Source organism: Dreissena polymorpha, chromosome 9 (assembly GCF_020536995.1).
Source record: "Dreissena polymorpha isolate Duluth1 chromosome 9, UMN_Dpol_1.0, whole genome shotgun sequence".
In the NCBI taxonomy this organism is placed as follows: domain Eukaryota; kingdom Metazoa; phylum Mollusca; class Bivalvia; order Myida; family Dreissenidae; genus Dreissena; species Dreissena polymorpha.
Window position 1 is genome coordinate 56,246,712 of NC_068363.1, and position 21,574 is coordinate 56,268,285.

The 21,574-nt window shown below is 35.9% G+C and overlaps 1 protein-coding gene across 1 annotated transcript; it reads left to right on the forward strand.

Annotated features, from left to right (window-relative positions):
• The first annotated feature begins 1,940 nt into the window (after nt 1-1,940).
• LOC127846598 (uncharacterized) lies at nt 1,941-7,020 on the forward strand. Its single transcript, XM_052378035.1, has 4 exons — nt 1,941-2,428; nt 3,184-3,287; nt 5,005-5,203; nt 6,609-7,020. Exons 1-4 carry the CDS (start codon nt 2,099-2,101, stop codon nt 6,741-6,743), a joined length of 768 nt encoding a protein of 255 aa, XP_052233995.1. The 5' UTR covers nt 1,941-2,098; the 3' UTR covers nt 6,744-7,020.
• The last annotated feature ends 14,554 nt before the right edge of the window (nt 7,021-21,574 follow it).

The following is a 21,574-nucleotide window of genomic DNA, read 5'->3' on the forward strand; positions in this document are numbered from 1 at the left end:
CCAAATTTGGTATGTAGTGAAATCTTATAGTCCTCTACCAAGTTTGTTCAAATTATGCCCCTGGGGTCAAGTTTGACCCTGCCCCGAGGGTCACAAAATTGAACATATGCTTATATAAGGCCTACTGTTGGAAAACTTTCAAAAATCCTCTTGTCCATTACCGTATGGCAAAGGGCTACCAAATTTGGTATGTAGTGACATGTAATAGTTCTCTTCTTAGTTTGTTCAAATTATGCCCCTGGGGTCAAATTTAAAACTGCCCCGGGGGTCACAAAATTGAATATATGCTTATAAAGGGCTTATTTTGTGAACATTTTAAAAACTTCTTTTCCATAACCATTGGGTCTAGGGCTACCAACTTTGGTATGCGACATCTTATAGTTCTCTACCAAGTTTGTTCAAATAATGCCCCTGGGGTCCAATTTGACCCTGCCCCGAGTGTCACAAAATTGAACATACGCTTATATAAGGCCTATTTTGTGAAAACTTTAACAATCTTCTTGTCCATAAACATTGGGCCTAGGGCTACCAAATTTGGTATGTAGTGAAATCTTATAGTTCTCTATCATTTTTTTTCAAGTTATGCCCCTTGGGGCCAAATTTGACCCTGCCCCAGGGGATCAAAAAAATGGAACATATGCTTATATTAGGCCTATTTTGTGAAAACTTCAAAAATCTTTCTGTCCATAACCATCCAGCCTTGGGCTATCAAATTTGGTATGTAGTGACATCTTATAGTCCTCTACCAAATTTGTTCAAATTTTATCCCTGGGGTCAAATTTGTACCTACCCGGGGGGTCACAAAATTGAACATATGCTTAAATATTGCCTATTTTGTGAAAACATTAAAAAAAATTCTTGTCCATAACCATTAGGCCTAGGGCTACATAATTTGGTATGTAGTGACATTGTATAGTCCTCCAATTAGTTTGTTCAAATTATGCCCCAGGAGTCAAATTTGACCCTGCCCTGGGGGCCACAAAATCGATTATATGCTTATATAGTGCCTATTTTGTGAAAACTTTAAAAATCCTCTTGTCCTTAACCATAAGGCATAGGGCTACCAAATTTGGAATGTAGTGACATCTAACAGTTTTCTACCAAGTTTTTTCAAATTATACCCCTGTGGTCAATTTTGACCCTGCCCGAGGGGTCACAAAACTAAAAATACGCTTATATGGGGCCTATTTTGTGATAACTTTAACAATCTTCTTGTCCATGACCATTGGGCCTAGGGCTACCAAATTTGGTATGTAGTGACATCTAATAAATCTCTACCAAATTTGTTCAAATAATGCCTCTGGGGTCAACTTTGTCCCTGCCCTGGGGTTCACAAAATTGAATAAACACTTATAAAGCGCCTATTTTGTGAAATCTTTAAAAAAAAACTTTTTGAAAACCATTCAGACTATGGCTACCAAATTTGATATGCAGTAACATATTATAGTCCTCTACCAAGTTTGTTCAAATTATGCCCTTTGGGTCAAATTTGACCCTGACCCGCGGGTCACAAAATTGAACATTATATACGCTTATATCTTGCTTATTTTGTGAAAACTGTTAAAATATTCTTGTCCTTAACTCTAGGACCCAGGACTACCATATTTTGTATGTACATGTAGTGAGCTATAGTAGTCCTCTACAAAGTTTGTTTAAATTATGCCCCTGGGGTTAAATTTGACCAAGCCCAGGGGGTCACAAAAGTGTACATGTGCTTAAATAGGGCCTATATTTCAGTATTTGCACCTGCAGAGAATATTTGTTTCGGCCTTTTTTTTCAGCAGTGGAGCGAAACAGGGCCATCATGGCCCTCTTGTTAAATAATTAACGTGGTAATTTTCAAGTTGTGAACAGCTGTCGTTGTGGATCAATGATTAGCAACTGTTCAAACTTCAAATTGAATTCCTGTGTTACTTGTATTACAGACAGAGTTTATTTTGAAAAAATAGTGTTGTTTCGCGGCTCTCATTTGTATAAATTAAATGTAAGAAATACTGGAATAATGGTTATATAATTTTTAAATGTTAAACTGAAATAACATTTGAAAAAAGATCCGCTTGTTGAAAACATACCATATGTTATATATTTACATTACCATATGTTGAACATTAACATTAAAACGTCGAGTAAAATGTTTGTTATCAAAATTATCGCTTTTGCCATACTATTTCAAACTGTGCTAGGCGTGATGTCGACATTATACGCTATTGAAAACGCGCAAGTTTCCAAAACGAATGAGGTTTTGCATCTGATGCGGTGCGGCAGATTGAACCAGAACTTCGATAAACCAGGTGTTCGGTTTCCTGTCAGTGATTCGACGCTGTGTAGCCCTTTGAATTCCAACTGGTTCGAAAGCCCTGTCTACGAAAGTGGTTTTGGGTATGCAATAAAGAGACGGAATGTGGAAGACTTCAACGAGATAGACGGTGTAAGATGCTCTTGTATTAGTTATATTTTAATCCTCCGAAAATAAATTATTATTAGTTATTTTACCATCACGATGAGATCTATAAAAGTGATTTAAACCTCATTGACGGATACCTTAACTTGAAAATGGCTGCTATTATTTGGGCCGTGGATATAGAATATTACAATTGTAGACTTTTGTGCTGATATTTAAACTGACTGCACACTGCTTCCGCGGTCATTAACTAAATATAATATGTTGACGGGTTTACAAAAAAAAGTATGCATTCAACATAAGTCTATAATAATACGATGTACAAAATATGCAAACGTTCATGTATCTTTCAGTTTTGTTAATTTAATAATGCATCTTTGAATGTTAATTGGTCCGCATTTATTATGAACAATTCAATCACCACTATTCAAAGAAAGGATAATTACAAACAATAGCGCTGGAAAGCTTGATGCAATACCTGCATGACTTCTATTGATTATTGATTTGGACGAACTGATACGCATTATCTCTTTCAGTGCTGGAACCAAATTTTGAAGGCCGTTGCAAACAGTTTGGATCCAGATGAGACGCCACATTCTGTAGCGTCTCATCTGGATCCAAACTGTTCGCTATTCTGATAGTATTCTATGAAAAATCCCGAAGACAATGTTTATTTTAGAAATTCAGCAGACGACATTTTCGCAGCCGACAAATTTCCCAGCATGCAAAGTGCTATTCATATACCATGGAGATCGTGTGTTTATTATCTCCATCCATTCTAGTTGCGTGCAGATAATGGTACTGGCTACTTTCAACGCAGACTTCCGTTTCTCCTAGAGACTGATGTCAACATCACTGTCGATCTTGTCCCGTATTTCGAAAATTCGTGCGTATAATTGTTCCCCACTTTGAAGTTTGTATAGTTTCACTTGCAGTATGAATTGTCTATGTTAAAATTACTTGTTCCACAAAGTCTGTCGTTCTTTGTCTGTCCGTCTTAAAACAAGTCTGGAATTACCTGCCTTGAGGCATAGCATGAATATAAGTGTGCGCTTATATTAACTTACATAGGAGAGCAGTTTCGATGAAAAAAATCACAATACTTCTTCTTGAGACAATATCTTTGAACTCGAGCTAAAATTTACCATGCTCCACCTCCCCTGCCAAACAATGGTTATATGCGGGTCTGTTTTACCAGAACTATGTGTTCGTTTGCTTATATGGCTGCACAGTGGCCATAGGTTATTTTAAGGTAAAAATAATTCAGTGTGACGTTAAAGCTTTCGGATTAAGGATTTGTCCTAGCTTTAACTAATTCGTGCATTGACTAATAACATTTCTCATGTTAACTTATATAAGTTGATCAAAAACCAGATATCTCACTGAAAGGTCATAACACAGTTTCAATTGAAAAATGACATTTAAGTTTATTAAGGCTTTCTCTACATATCTGAACGACTTTAAAATAACATATTTTTAGCATAATTATTACACAATGTAGAAGGTTCCGTACACATAGACCAAATAGGTAATTTTAAGGTCAAGATCATTCTACAAAATAGAAGTTTGATCTTATAAAGTGGCTTATAAAGGATAAGCCGCCGTCATATGTTAATGGATTCCAAAAAAATCATGCCATAATTTTGATGTAATGTTAGACACATTATTACACAAACACAACTAGATAGCAAAATTAAAGGCTATTGCCGAAAAAAGCATTTCCATGTTAGAATATAGGCAAGCTACATTTTTTTATGTAATAAATGAGTTCACAATATTTGATCTCAAATGATAGCAAATACCAAACAATGTGTAATGCACGTAAACCAGAAAAAAACACTTGTTCCTTAAATGCCCCAAAGGGAGGGGTAGTGGAGGGAGTGAAATCCTTATTAGCCAGCGGCTTATCCTACTTGAAAAAACACACACATCCTAATGTATCGCTTATTTCCGAAAACGAACTGCTTCATCTTAAACATGCACAATAGTCGGCTAAAATAAATATTAAGAAAATCTTAGAGAAATATTAAACGGAGTCAGCAAAATAAAAAATATGGATTCCTCCTAGTACAAGTAATGAAATGTTTTAGAACAGCAATTTATTAATAGTATTTAAACTAATAATTACGGCATGGTAATAAATATACAACGTTTACCTGCTTTGTTTACGATGTGATTGATAATGTATTCTTAATGCAAAATAAATTAACACTGCCTTGTATTTGTGTTGAATTGTTATAAAAATTCAATTAGATTGTTGTTTATTTGTTTATTTGCAAGCCTTGTTTGACTAGCAATTATGGCAATTTTAACACGTATGCTATAAATACCGTACCAAGGCGGTCACCCAGCTTAAATGTAATGTTGTTTTGTATACGATGTCTTGTTATGTGATTTATATTCCATTTGTGTACATTGTACAAATGACTAACGAAGTGTAACAAGCTTTTTCTTCCGTTAGTATTTCTGTGTGTGTTTTTTTTTCAAATTTAGAATAAAAATTTTGAAAGTTGTTTATGCGCCTAAGTTATTTTTGTTTTTTCTTAGTTAGGAGTAGACCAGGCTAGAATACGAATCATGTTTGTTTTGTTTAATTATTTAAGGCTGAATGTCAACCTTAAGACAGAAGATAACGCCTATTTCATGCACTTGCGGTTTAAACGAGTAGAGAATACAATAGTAGTGCAAGATAAAGAATCAAATGGAAGCTTTGGGAACACGCAGACTTTCCAAGGCTGTCGGCTGACAAATGGCGCAACGCACACCATATCATTAACGTTTCAGAAAGGATCCACTGTAAAGGTCAGTGACACGTGTAGTTAATTGTTTCAATGGTTTAATTGACATATATGTTCCGCCTTTCAAACAGGAGTGCCCCTTTCAATCGCAAATCGGAGAGAATTCCTAGGAACTTTCGAAAGGCACATAGTTATTATTTTGGCCATGAAGCAGACCCGATTGCGTTTATTTATGCGGCTTGATAAAATGTAATAACGCTTAATTTAATATATTATAAATGTTAGCCGCGCTTTTGTAAAACAGAGATTAATGCAAATGTGAGTATTGTCCAAGATAAACATGTGTAGTCAATTCAGACTGATCAAGGATAACACTCTCACTGTAATGGAATGTTTCTCTTAAATAAGTATTTGTTTTACTAATGTCTAGTCTAGTGAGGAATGCGCAGGCTTAACATGGACGACACTTATGGTACATGCATTGAGCGGTTAATATCAAGTTATACTATTACACTATATCCGTATGGCTGACAAATGCTACTATATATTTCAATGCATGTTATAACCTAGTAAATTAAGTAAGCACGTGTTAGTAATCAAGTAACATACACACATTTTAATTGGGTCACAAACAGACAGGGCATAAACAATATGTCCCCCAGTATAGACTGGGGGACATAACAACTAATTCTTTAGAAAGTTTGCAATCATGTACGTTGCAATACATATGCTTATATAATTGTTATATTAAGTTGACATATTATAGTGTGAATATAGAATGCATGTATCAATACATTTTGGCTGATTTCTGTCATATCCTTCAAGCGTATAAGTGGGTTTGAAGAAGTTCGCAAACGTGCAAACTCTTGAAAGAATGAGAAATAGACCCGCTCGACATTTATTCACCCAGTTTGTTATTTTGGCGGTTATTTTTTTCATCATGTCGTGTTTGAGACTTATAAACCCGCCAACCCGAGAAAGCAAACAAACAAGAGGCTCTGGGCAAGAGCCGTGCTCTGCGAAAATTGGGTTTATTGCATGTGCATAAAGTGACATCCCAGATTGGCCTGTGCAGTCCGCACATACTAATCAGGGACGACACTTTCCGCCTTAACTGGATTATTGCTAGGAAGAGACTTTCTTTAAACGAAAAATAAAATAAAAGCGGGCTGCACAAGCTTATTTGGGACGACATTTTACACACATGCGTAAAGCCAGCTTTTCACAGAACACGACCCATATACACTTCATAACGAAAAAAGGCCCGGATACGACATATATGGTTCTTGCCGCTATTTTGTCGTTACAGCATGTTCTCTTGCGTTGGCGACCTTCAACTCTACAGATACAATAGATTGATATGGCAAAAATCAGCAAACCAAATTTCGCAGTGTATTAGAGAATATCTAGTAATATATGCATTAAATCGGGAGATTAAAATACATAATGACTTGTATATATTTTTTTAGATTATGGTTGATGGCCTAGAGTTGACAACATTCACAAGCGCCATTTACCCATCTCTTGTGCGGAAATTCAATCTTTGGTTCGCAAGTGATGACTTCGCCATGATCAGACGCCTAGAATTCACGAAGACGCCATGAAACGCTGTCTACAATAGAACATTATTGCTGTTTGTTTGCGCGATTGTATACAAGATAATTGACTGGGATTTGTTTTTTTATATCCTTCATTTTCATTAATTTATATCTGATAATTAATTTCAAAGTGCATACTTAATTAAAAAGAAAGTATAAATATTCTTTGAAATGTTTCAATCAATATGTATACATGCATCCAAAAATTATTGTTTGGTACGGTTATATTTAGATTTTCTAAACAAAACATTGTTTACTTGGCTAACAAGATCAAATGAGTGAAATAGATTTTAAAAATAATCCACCGAGTTACTTATATGCTGTCATTTCTATCGGGAAACACGTTCATGAATCATCCGAGCGGGAATAAAGGACACACATCAAGCGTGTAATTTATGAGTTCATTAGTATCATGTCTATATTGCGAGCTCTATGTTATGTACAAAGGCAACACGTTTATTTGTCTTCGACCTATACGCATTCATATTTAATGCACCCGAGATGATTATTAACTCGTAGAATAGTTACCAGAATAAGAAACTACTAAACGCACTGTTGTGTAACTTAACGCCGCGCAATAAATAACAATACGTAACAAGTATACCAGATCTGTCAAATATATTGCAAAGTCGAATCGGGATGAATGATCATTCATCATATGGCTGAGCAGTTTAAACAAGCACCGCCCTATTCATGTGAAGTCAGAACGTTCTAATTGACTGCACGTCATTGTCTAAATTAAGTGCTCATCGAATTCTGAAAGGATTGAATCAAAAGACTGTTGCACATTAGGCGACCGCATATCTTCTAAGAGAATTGAGGGAATGTATTCGACAAAATTAGAAATGCCTCAAGAAAATTAGAAAAGAAGTCATATGTAATAAAAAATGGTGTTATGTCTCATCACAATAGTCTGCGTATGATAAAGAAAATTGAAGTAATAGCTCTTCAGACAATTACAACAATATATATGCGTGCTTGTTTTTGCGTAAAATTGTTGCCATGTTTAATCGGTTAATTGACACAAACTTTCCCGATGGCACAAAATCACGTGCCCGTTGTACATAACTGTACGGCGAGGTCCCACTTATGATATCGGATAAACTCAATACACGGCGTGTAGGGATCGGGATTACTTACATCCTTTGCATATGACGGGCAATAACTTACTGAAATGATATTCGAAGAGATTAAGAATGTTATCAAATTATTGTTTGTAAATAAATTATCGGTCTGTTAAATAACCTGATCGTTGGCAAAACGTCGGTCGATTTCATATGGAACCTCAAAAATAATACGAATTTCAACACGATATTTTAAATACGAATTAAGTAAACATGGTTACACAAAATACTTTACATATTATGGACCTTACGTTATATTCTTTCAATAACTCATCTGAAGAACACACAGTGTATCCAACAAAGAAGTTAAACAAGAGCACCGCATAACGGGTGCCACGCTCGGCTGCGAAAGCTTGTGGTCAGTGTTTTTTAGAGGTCACAGTAACCTTGACTTTTGACCTAGTGACCCAAAATGGGTGTGGCGTGTAGAACTCATCAAGGTGCATCTACATGTGAAGATTCAAAGTTGTAGGTGGAAGCACTTTGCTTTAAGAGCCTATGTTAAAGTTTGATATTAGAGGTCATAGTGACCTTGACCTTTGACCTAGTGACCAAAAAATGGGTGTGGCATGTAGAACTCATCAAGGTGCAACTACATATGAAGTTTCAAAGTTGTAGATGGAAGCACTTTGATTTTAGAGCCTATGTTAAAGTTTGATATTAGAGGTCACAGTGACCTTGACCTTTGACCTAGTGACCCAAAAATGGGTGTGGCGTGTAGAACTTATCAAGGTGTATCTACAAATGAAGTTTCAAAGTTGTAGGTGGACTCACTTTGATTTCAGAGGCAATGTTAAGGTTTTTCTTAAAGTTTTATATTAGAGATCACAGTGACCTTGACCTTTGACCTAGTGACCCAAAATGGGTGTGGCGTGTAGAACTCATTAAGGTGCAACTGCATATGAAGTTTCAAATTTTTAGGTGGAAGCACTTTGATTTTAGAGCCTATGTTAAAGTTTGATATTAGAGGTCACAGTGACCTTGACCTAGTGACCCAAAACTGGGTGTGGCGTGTAGAACTCATCAAGATGCATCTACATATGAAGTTTCAAAGTTGTAGGTGGAAGCATTTTGATTTTAGAGCCAATGTTTAGGTTTTAGCACGACGCCTACGGCGGACAGTGGACGGCTGTCGAGCTGGCTATGACAATAGCTCGGGTTTTCTCCGAAAACAGCCTCGCTAAAAATGTATTCATGTAATAAATAATTATATAGACGTCGCTTTCTGACGTTTGCATTTGTTTATTCCAGTTGACCAGTATACTAAGCTAAGTCTTTTCTATTATTTTACATCATTTACAAGGAGTTGATGTTTTGTATATAACCAACTCCATCCACTGTTAATATAACATCAGCCAGCAACACTTTACGAGGAATGAGTGTTGTACATGAGGCTTTAAGTGTTAATTAAACTTTTATATAGGTATACACAATATTTCATTGAATTAGGTGAACTTATAAATGTGCCATGAAATACAATCACCACAAATAAGACACAAATGCAAATATCAAAGCAGCTAGAAAAGGGCAAATTATAATAGATAACCCACATGCGAATATCCAATAACAAATATATTTTTGTCTGTATTGATCCCTTTACCAGTTTTCATGTTCGACTCACCGTCCTTATTTCATAAATGATACATATTTAAAATCATATGAATTCTTTAATTATTTTGAAAACCCAGTGCAATTTCGTCAACAAATGGCGACATTTTATACCTGGGCGATTTTCATACCAAGTTACATAATTAAGCCAATTCAATATTGTTTGCAATATTGTTTGCAATGCAGGAAATTTTAAATGCATTTGATTGTGATGATATTCAATTAAAGTCAACCCATTATTATTAATTATAAATCAACAACACTATCTGTTCATTTTAAAACGCGTTTCAATGAGTCTTCATACTCAATGCGTCTGATATTAGCGTAGTCAGCACTAGAGGTGAACAGAAGATTGACTTTCCGTGCAAGAGATGAGTGAAGGATGCTAGTGAATGTTGACACCATTTGCCGCCCAGCATCACCTAAAATATGTATACAAGTTATACTTGTAATTAAATAATACCTTTTAGTATCTTTAAGAGAGATATTTATTATCATGTGAGTATGTACTAACACAACTGATTTCAATTTAAGGCGGTTATTTTTTCAATGTTCTGAGTTGTATTTCCGCGGACAAAAACACTTTCTTAAAAAGTTAAGACTTATGTAATTAACATATTTTAGTCACCCATTCCGGTGCAGTACTCGTATTATTTTAAATGAACAGCTCTCTTAAAAGACAGTGCTGAATGCATGTGCGTAAAGTGCCCTAATGTCGATTTAAAAACAAATTACTTAACAGAGAAAACTGCTGTCCATGATTAGTCAGTATGGACTGCACATGCTAATCTAGAACGATATTTTGCGCACCTGAGTCTAACCAGAGCGCGACTGAAATGAAATATTGTTAAGGTTACCAAATTATTTCAAAATATTAAATACATGCAACCAAGTGGCAATACAGATTGTTAAAAAGGAATTTTTTTTTCTTCAAAATTTCAACTGCATGCAGTTTTGTGGTAATCAATATGGCTAAAGTTATCTTACATGTTTAACTGCATTCAGTTTTGTGGTAGTACAGATGGTTAAGGTTGCCAATTTATTTCAAACCTTTCACGGCAGGCAGTTTTATGTCAATAAAATTGGCATTAGTTGAACCTTTACATGAAAGTAAGACATTCTCTTTGTACAATACAACCATCAAATGTTTCTGTTAAATCACTAAGAATAAATCAACATTTATGACATTTGTTTATGTGCATAACATATTGTTTGATATAAGTTGAGTGGAAGCGGAATTCTTTTAGAAAGCAGCCATCAGCTTAGTCTACACGCATATAAAATGGATGGAGATATAAAAAAACACATTTGATCATATTATTTTGCGTATAAATGAACAGATTTTTGTAATTTTATTCCCTACGTATATATCTATTTTATTTCAATCGCGTACCAGTTGGCATGTTTTCTACAGCTCAATGATTTTATATAAAGATACTCACGATGTCGTATAAAATTGTGGTTGACAAAATTTCCCACAACATTAATACTGCTGCTACATGTTTATCGCGCACCTCTTTTTTAAGTTAAGGTCAAATGACTTGAAGATATGTAAGCCATTTACCTCGCTAATATATGTCAACATCCTTACGTTTCTTGATTTCTTTATTCATTCTGTTCAATGACACGAGTGTCTGGGTATTTTACAACGAAGTTGCACTGAAATATTAGTTTTTGAGTGTTTTTAACTTTAAGATTATTTGATTGTAATGCAATGTGAAAACATGTGAATATATGTCTCAAATGAAACCGGTGAAATTGCTTAGAAGTTTTCGTGAATAATGTTGAATGAACTCGAAGTGTTTCCTGAAGAATTTTGCATGGGTGATGAAAATTGTCAGTGACTTAAAAAAATATGGCAGCAAACACAACTGGAAACAAATGAACGTGGTGATTTAAATTCATAGAAAAAGTTTGTTGCGTTGAACAAAAGCCAGAAGAAGATTGCCTTGATATGCCGGTAAGTAGAAACTGTGCCAAAGGAGGAGTTACAGAGGAGTTTTTTTTTAAACTCAAAAAAACATTTACTATCGGCCGGGATACAATTCAGAATCATGCCTGATGTAGGAATACACATTGTGTCATTTGAAAATGACAGCCATCTTTGTTTTTAGTATTTTGCTTTCATGACACAATAGGTTCAGTTTGAACAAAAAACTCCTGTGTTCTACTGGAGTGTGTAAATTTAGAATCATTATTAAATTGTAATCGATGTATAAGGCGATTTTTGTATTGCTTTTGCATGGAATTGTTGCGGACTACTTCTCGTGTTCTAACCCACGAGTGATAATGAAATTTATACAATTCTTAGCAAGTTTTGATTAAGTTATTTTAAAATGTTTTTACTATTACATTTGATAATACAACACTTATATTTTGATTGTCTCACCAAAATGTGTTTTCATACTGATGTAGGATAATTAGAATATCGTGATGGTGTCATTGAATTTATCCTACTTGTCTAAGTAGCCACGTCGTGTACATTTTTCTTCAACTCGTCGTGTAAATTCAAATACAAAATTACACTAACAATGTATTCTTTATGAAAATAGATACATGCCCGTGTTGATACTCTTGACGCACATTATTATAGACGTGTGTTAAAGGCATGCCCGTTCACATATATTGATTCATTGAAGAGGAAGCAATGTTAAGTCGGGTTATAAATTATGATATTAAGTCTATATATGTGGTATTATATACCCATGATTCAAATAAGATTAGTCATTTTCAGGTTTATGTATTGGCAAATGAGGTTTGAATCAGTCTTAAAAGATCTCGACATGATTGTCATTTTACTAATAATAATCTGTTATTTTTAGATGATTATCAAATGAATAATATATATGCATATTATCCCTTCTGTCTTACTGAAGTCTTCAACATTCTTCCTCTTAATCGCATACCCAAAACCACTTGTGAACACCGGGTTGTCGAACAAACTTAAATTCGAAGAGCGGCAGTGCGTGGTACCACAAGCATAACACCGAAAAGCTACTATATCGAAGTCCTGCTTCAATCGACCACAATACATCAAATACCAATGAATACTCTTGTCAGACACTTGCGCGTTTGCAATTGCATATAATCGCGCATAGCGCTGTCTCAAACAGTGCTGCGAAGCAGATCGTTTTGATACCGACCATTTTACTGCACTCTCAAATCTTCCGATAAAATATAAGTTATATCTGAAACAAGCGGTTATTTGTGCACATTTTATTGCAGATTAACTTCCCAAGCAATATATATTAGTAATATCCCAGTATTTATTAGATTGAAAATCATAAACATGATAAACATCCACTAAGTAACAGTATTTGAAATTTCAATAGTTGCTTACATTGTATTCAGTACAACATCCGTTCAGAAATCGAAAGTGGCCACATGATTAAAAACTAAAACTATTTCGATTAATTGGCTAACAATAGCTTTTCCTTTGATTAAGTCCCGATTAAGTGATTATATGTGTATATTTAGTGATCATGAATTGAGTATTCAGTATAACAGTTTTTACCCAAGTGGCGTGAGTTGAACACACCTTTAGAATACCACTTTACACCCACCACTTACTCTTGAAAAAGGGCTTCATGCATTTGCGTTAATTGTCGTCCCAGATTAGCCTTTTCAGTTCACACATGCTTGTCAATGACAACCCATTACGCTTTTTATATTTTGATTTTAAAAGTCAACCTTTGTGCTAATTGAGTTTAGGCAAAGTGTTTCTAGTTTTAGCCTGTGCGGACAGCAATTTTCTAATGGAATTCTAAATTCTTTGGAACGACCCTTTGCCCACATTTAACCCCGTTTTCCCAGACCGAGGCTTTGTCTTTAAACTCATAGGCACTCATAACGCAACCATTTCAGTTGTCATATATCCTTGATAACTTATTAACGGAGTTGGTGAACATTTGTAGAATGAAAAGATATATCATATTTTATATATCTAATACAAGTCTTATTTAATTTGATCATAGATTCGATGAAGCAACAGAGCAATATCATTTTTAAATAAAAAACACACAAAGAATCTAAACATATATTTACTAAAATTGTGAATTATTAAACAGTACATTTCAATCGAACATGCACTTCGTTACTGTTTAGGGGCTTTCTATGGTATAATTGAATATCAGAGATAAATTAGTGATAATGTTGATGCAAATGTTGCTGTTTATAATTTTTTAGAATCACCCAACATTCAAATCGGAATCAAGACGCTTTCCACTTTCCCATGCAATCCGTAAAAACTCGAAATTTCAGTAGAGTAATTTGTTAAATTTTTTACAGGCCAACAAGCTCTGTTTGACGCATAATTGATAATTAAACGGAGATTGTGAGCTTTGAGCAAAGGTTCAAACTTTTTACCATTACATCAAGGTTCCATATAAGCGCAAAATATTTCAGATTTTCATTTTTTATTATGTAAAGTAAACATTTTTCTTCTAAATAAAACCATTAAATACTTAGAATTCGTAATATAACAAATAAATAATTTAAAATGAAAACTTACCATAAATTATCGGCAAAGAAATCAACGCGATCGCGAAATATGTTGGTCAAATTCTTCAAGTTTTTTCATCGGTCTATTGAATCCAACGAGTAATTGACGCGTATTTTGGCAACCTACAGTGGGGTCGGATTTTGTGAATATACAACAAACTTATCTCCCCTGAATTAGGTAGGTGCGGTGGTTGCTACCTATATGTATATATAAACCGGTAATGTAAGTCGCGAAAACGTATTAACTTTTTCGTGGACGAAACTCATCACGAAGGAAGATTTTGGTATTTTGTGTTTCTTTTGCTCTTTCGGCTCCGGTAGAATCCAATCTGATTCTTTTCCGCGTCAGAATCACTTGTCGCGACTCTTTGACGAAAATTTATTTTCGGTTTCTTGAACATTTGCGCCAGTTTACACTACACTAGTTTAGAGGTTACACTACACTAACATTTACGAGTTTGAACAACCGCGCACGATTAAACCAAACATATTTGCAAGCACGATTCTCAATAAAAGCTCGATAAGACCATCGCTTATTTAATGTTGAACTAACATTATAATTCTTTGGACGCTAGTATTTTGCCTAAAATGAGAATAATCATTGCCATTTAATTAACCGTTTTCTTTAATCTGATAACAACTGTTTGATGGCAACTAAGCTCAGACTTCAGTTTTTACGCAAAAGTCGACAAAGTCCATCACAAACAAACACAAAATGCCATTAAATAATGACAGAAATTATTTGATCTAAAAAAAGTTCAACATCCGATACATTGTCTTTCTTGAAAGGTGAACAGAAAACACAAAACTAACTCCGTCCTGCTAAAATATACAGAAAATTGAACAATACCCAGAAACGCCATTTGAAATCGAAGCCTAACCTCATCAACTGCAGGTATTACGTAAAACTTAAAATGAAGACAATCTTAAAATTAAGAAAATGAACTTTAAGGTAAATATATTCAGAACCAGACTCTGTAACAAGAAATAACTCTTTCACCGTGAGACATAAAAAGCCGAATAAGCGCCTTAAAATTAGTGATATTGTTTAACCTCCCTGTAGTGTCTCTAACGACTTCAAAATTGTGCTGCACGTTCATTTTTTCGGCCGATTTTCAAAATAAAAGTGTCAAGTTGTTGGAAATTTAATTACAATTGCGACAATATTAAATAATTTATTTTAACTTGCGAAATAAAATCACCAGATTTCGATAAAGGGACCGACTTTAAAAAAGAACGAAAAAATAGGCCCAAAAAACGCCCAAAACTTCATTATTACCCTTCTTATCCCCGGGCGGACCTCCCGGGCCTTGTAGAGATTCACATTTTCATGTACACACCTAAAATAAGGGGTCTATGTATGCAAACTACGGAGCACTAAATTTAACCAGATCAAAATTCGGCAAAACAAACACATATACTTTTAACGTTGGGTGCGCCAAGGGTCATTACTCTTGAGCGAAAAGTTCGATCCTCAAAATTCTTTCTGATCCATACGCGGGGTGCAACCAGCTTTCCAACGATGCCCATAGTATGACTTTCACTTGAGTTTGAATAAATAATGCTCCTTTACTTGCCACTTCCTAGCCAAGAAAATCTTGAAGTGGGTACTTCCCCAGTACTAGGGATAAAGTCCTGGATTTTGATTTATTTATTTAGGGGACAGGTTTATGGAACCGGATATTGGGTGGACCGGTATGATTTGGCTATGAGTTTGGCAGCCGGAACCTTGTTTTTTCCACCCACAATTTGACCTTCACCCCTCATAATACATTTGTTCAAGTTCAACTCTTAACAAATTCATACAATATGAGGACTTAACCATTTGATGAAATATATGAAGCATATATTGTAACCGAATTGTACCCAATCTCATCAAAAGTAAGTCTTACATATAGCTTAAAATTAATACGATGAACTTTTTGTAAATATTTTTTAGAACACGACACGGTTACAAGAAATAACTCGTTCACAATGAGGCATAAAATGCCGATGAAACGCATATAATCATATTGATAACATAAAATAAGTTTGCATAAAATAACATAAAAATTGTCAATCATGTGTTCACGATCGTTCCTCCATAGGTTTTGACCCAATACAACACCATATCAAAATTATAAACCTTGCATAAAAAATATATAGCTCGAAATTTCAGCGCTCAGTCAAATTCGTCATTGAAGTTACTTCAATCTTGTTTGTATGATAGAGAATCATTGTTTACTTTACAAGAATACTTGAATTCCAGTATAAGTTTCAGGAGAGAAATTAAGCTAGTGTTTTATTTACCTGAAACGAACCTTTGCGCAATTCATTAAACCCAGTTTCCCAACAGTGCGGCGCATCAATAAACAATATAAGACCTCTGCTTAGTCAACTGGCGCAAATTTATGAGCCGAGCGAGACACCGTAACTATGACAAATGGCGCACTACCAACAAACACACATATTGCAAGTCTTTGTTTGAAACAACCATGTTGTTTCAAAATACAATGTATGTTATGAGCATCGTTCCCTCCCAATTTAGCCCTGTCAGTTTTGTTCAATTCCTAAAGCAATTGTTAAAAATGACACCATAGAAAACAAACACTATCCAGGGATGTATAATAATGTCTATTATACATCCCTGCACTTTCCAAAAAGACACATTCAACGTGAAACGATCTATTAGTATGGTGTGTCGACGCCTGTAAATGATCAACCGGCACACATGTTAGGCGCTGAGTATCGGCGTCTACCAATCTCATATCTGACCTAGATTTATTTATAACGAATTACAAATAAAATAACTCTAAACATCTATTTGAATCTCGCTATAGTAAAATGGTGTTTAATGCATTTGCGTGCAGTGTCGTATCGCACAGACTTATTTGTGACGACACTTTCCGCCGAAACTGGATGTTTGTTTAGAAGAGACTTCCTTTGAACTACACAATACAAAAAACCTGGAACGACACTTTACGCACATGCTAATATTATAATGGTGATGTTAGGTTATGCCTTCTCATTACATTTGTCGTGCTCGGAGGTGTGGCAATTTTCGTCGCCTTCATGATTGCGATGTTTGGTTGAACGCTTATACAGGTACGCACAAACATATGGGCAGTGCTATGTGAAAACGGGGTTTAATGTATGTGCTCAAAGTGGCGTCCCAGATTAGCCTATGCAGACGACTCTTTTCGCTTTTATATTTTGCGTTTAAAGAAAGTCTCTTCCCAGCTAAAATCCAGTTTAGACGGAAAGTGTCGTTTTTGATTAGCTTCTGCTAATTGACCGCTGAACTGAGCCTGTACATGCGCATGCAAAATTGAAGGGTCTTGACCACAGTGTCGTAAAAATGACAATTTTCAAAATAAGTGTCAATTATTCAAAAAGGAATGTGTATAGTATGTTAAAACAAGCGGAATAGCACTCCGGACGTTTACTTATTTTTAAAATATTGCTTAATTAATGAACAATCATCGATACTTTTGAAAATACTTTGGGGACTAGCACAGTGTGTATGTTAATGTTTCGCCTTTCAATAATAAATCCTGCGTGGAGAATTAACACATTTTCTTATGCTTCTATAAACGTTCGCAAACCGGTATTTCAATATGTTTTAACCAAATGTTTGTTATTTCTATTATACATGTAATAAGTTAAAACTATTAAACAAATAATAGATTAGAACGTAAACATTGTTCATAATGTTTGTTAAAAATACAAACATCTGTGATTAAGTACCTTTAAACCGTATCCTGCCAAAACCCGTGCTCTAAATATCCATTTCATCTCTAACGGTTGGCTACCCCATTTTGCAAGATTCCCGTGCCCGAACTTACATGCCGACTGTGGTCGATGACCTTTTTGGAGAGATTCCCAGTGTAGTCGATACAAACGTAGGTCGCCGTGGCGTAGTGGATATGGTGTCCGCCTAGCGACGGGTAGATCACGGGTTCAATACTCACTGAGGGAGCGTTCTTTAGAGCTCCCCCAGAGACAGCAAGTGTTGCCGGCCTCGCCAGCCGTAGTGGGTGGAGAATAAATACCAACAACGGTTGATGTTTCTTAGTGTAATTTCCCCGTGCAGACAAATAAATATGAATTAATCTGCAACAATAGCATTAAATTATAATATGAAGATAAATGGATTTATGTTAAAGAATAGATGATAAATCATTTCAATATAGCAAACATATAACAATGCAAACAATGCAACCGCATCGACATGTTTAACAACACAATATTATTTCAATATAATAATAATAATAATAATAATAATAATAATAATAATAATAATAATAAACATAATAATAATAATAATAATAGTTATGATAATAATAATAATAATAACATGAAATACCTGCAGATGTATTTATAAACAACTGCTAAATCAGCACATTCAAATGGCGTCTAGCTATCTGACCGTCGCTACCGCTTTTGGACAGTGGCGCGAAAAGGATTATCAATCAAGTGCTCGTGCGCATAAACGGTGTTAGCATGAAGTATAACAATAGTGGTTAAACACTACTAATACTACAACTACAATTCTAATAACAATTGACTATGCCTACTTAAAGATAGAGGCTTTGAAATATAACATCGATTTAATCAACCTATGACATTATAATCACCCTATGACAATATCCCCCCGGTGTATAAATGTCGTCCCGACATTTAAATTAATATCAACACATAGAGAAAATAATAAGTCAATAGGGTTCTTATATTTTAAGCAAATATGCTCAAACTTTTAACTTAGAGCATGTCAGAACCGGCTTTATACGGACTACTAAATAACAAACGCATATATAGTGAAACATCTATATATTTTTTAAAATTCACCACATTTTGAATATTACAAGCTGACATTAAGCAATATTCACATTATTAGAGGCATGCATATTTATACTAAAAAAACACAATCACACGTGATACATATTAACGATATTCAATTACTATATATCACAGCATAAAAAAACACACACGCACTCTCCGTTTTCACTTACGGTCAACGTTTACTTAATACAGTTTGTCATATTGCACAAAGTTCACTGTCTCAATACACGAAATCTCTGGATGTTCTCCATTTAGGCGGATTTCGTTTCCTAGCGGAACGGCGTAAAACTGGAACTTCGTCAACACACGATTTTTCGTCGTCGTGGGAAACTGTACTTCCGGCTCTCCGCTGCGGAATTACATACCGTGGTATGTCAATCAGTTCACTCTGTTGGTGCCTTTCTTTATACTGTGGAACACTGCCACTACTGGTTAAGTCCACTCCAAAGGTTAGTAACAGATTGCGATGAAGGCGACGTATGCGTTTAGCTCTCAGATCATCCCTCCTGACGTCATAGACTGGAATTTCAGGATTAGGTTGGCCTAAAACTACATACGGCGTATCTTCCCAGCGATCAGCTATTTTCTGCTTTCCCTTTAAGGTAACATTTCGCACAAGAACAAGATCTCCAGGTTGGATTTTAGCAGCTCTTGCCTTCATGTCATACTGACGCTTAGTCACTTCCGCAGTCCTGTTAGCAATCTCTTTAGCTTTGTGGTATGAGGAAGCTAACCGTTCACGGAGTTTTCGAGCGTACTCATTCTTGTACTTCGCACCAATATCGTCTGTGTTGAGACCTAGAAGTGCATCCACTGCTAACCTTGGGTGGCGCCCAAACATCAAGAAGTAAGGTACGTACCCAGTACTATTGTGAGTAGTCGAGTTATATGCGTGAACCATTGGACTTACATAGTCCTTCCAGTTGCTTTTCTTATCTTCCTCTAATGTTCCCAACATTTGTATTAAGGTTTGGTTAAACCTCTCTACCATTCCATTGCCCATTGCATGATAAGGAGTAGTGCGGGATTGCTGTATGCCTGCAAGTTGACAAATTTCTTGAATGAGGCTGGACATAAAATTGGCTCCTTTATCACTATGTATCCTTTCCGGAAATCCGTAGTGAACGAAGAATTTTTCAAAAAGGACACGGGCGGTTGTACGAGCTGTCTGGTTGGTGGTAGGAAATGCTTGGGCATATCTGCTGAAATGGTCAGTGATTACGAGGATATTCTCAAAGCCACCTTTAGATCTCTCGAGACTAAGAAAATCTAAACACACCATTTCCATAGGAGCAGATGTCTGAATACTGACCAATGGAGCTGCCTCTGCATGTGTCTTGCGCCGAATACATCTAGGACAACTGGCTACGTTGCGACTAATAAAAGTGTCCATACCAGGCCAGTAGAATCTCTGTTTAAACAATGACGTGGTTCGGTCCCTACCCTGATGGCCTAGATCATCGTGTAGGGCACGGAACACTACACCCCGTAACTTACTGGGTAGTATAAGCTGTCTATACAACTGATTCCCATAATTGGCTATACGATAAAGAACGCCATCCCTCAGTTCCAATTTGTTCCAGTCTCTTAAATACTTATTTGCAGCTGAAAACTCACTCGAGGTCGGTTGAAGAGTCGGCCTGGTGCCTTGCTGGATATGGTTTATGAGTTCGGCATTTACTGGATCAGACAGTTGAGATTTTCGCCAATCTTTCGAACTCAAAGCATATGCTTGTATAATGTCGTCTGGAACAGTTGTTTCTTGTTCAAGTTTGTCAATCAGCTATACTAAAGCATAAAGGTGCTTCTTCGACTGTAGCCATCACAGCTGTAGCCAATGCAGTTAAAACATCTGTATCTACGGTGTTTCTGCTGAGTCCATCCGCATCGGCATTCTGACGTCCGGCACGATAGCGCAGAGTAAACTCATAATTAGCCAATGCTGCCATCCAACGCTGACCAGTGGCGTCCAACTTGGCTGTAGTGGTGACATAAGTGAGAGGGTTATTGTCAGTAACCACTTCAAACTTGGTTCCATATAGATAATCATGGAATTTTTCCGATATCGCCCACTTCAAAGCGAGGAATTCCAGTTTATGGGCTGGGTAATTCTTTTCAGCTGGACTCAGAGAACGACTTGCATACGCAATCACCCTTTCCTTCCCATCTTGTTTTTTGATAGAGGACTGCGCCAAGACCTTGTGACGACGCATCAGTGTGAACAACGAACGGAAGTTCATAGTTCGCATAAGCAAGAATTGGAGGATAAACCAACTGTCTTTTTAACTCCTCAAAAGCCGATTGCTGTTCATCTGTCCATACAAACGGAACTTTCTTTGACAATGCACTTGGTTTTTGTTTACTCTTGGGTTTGTTAGTGTGGCCAATCAGTAGGTTGTTGAGAGGTCTTGCAATCTTAGAAAAGTTTTTAATGAATCGCCTGTAATATCCAACAAACCCTAAGAATTTCCGGACGTCTTTTACATTGCAAGGAACGGGCCAATTTTTCACCGTTTCAGTCTATTCGGGGTTTGTACTTATTCCCTCCTCGGAGACAACATGGCCGAGATATGTTATTTTGGTTTTGAAGAATTCACATTTGGATGGCTTAATTGTAAGATTGTAGGAAGCTAATCTTGAAAAAACTTCGTCCAATCTATGGATATGACTTTGAATGTCTTTGGAAAAAATGACGATGTCGTCCAAGTAGATGAGGCAGTCTCGTAGATTAAGATCTCCCATGCAACGTTCCATCAATCGTTGGAAGGTCGCGGGGGCATTGCA

Bases quoted from the DNA above. Each gene is read 5' to 3' on its own strand.
- LOC127846598 (XM_052378035.1), top strand. From the start codon at position 2,099: ATGTTGAACATTAACATTAAAACGTCGAGTAAAATGTTTGTTATCAAA. The intron at 2,429-3,183 runs GTAAGATGCTCT...CATCCATTCTAG, and splicing joins ACTTCAACGAGATAGACGGT to TTGCGTGCAGATAATGGTAC. The intron at 3,288-5,004 runs GTGCGTATAATT...TAATTATTTAAG, and splicing joins GTCCCGTATTTCGAAAATTC to GCTGAATGTCAACCTTAAGA.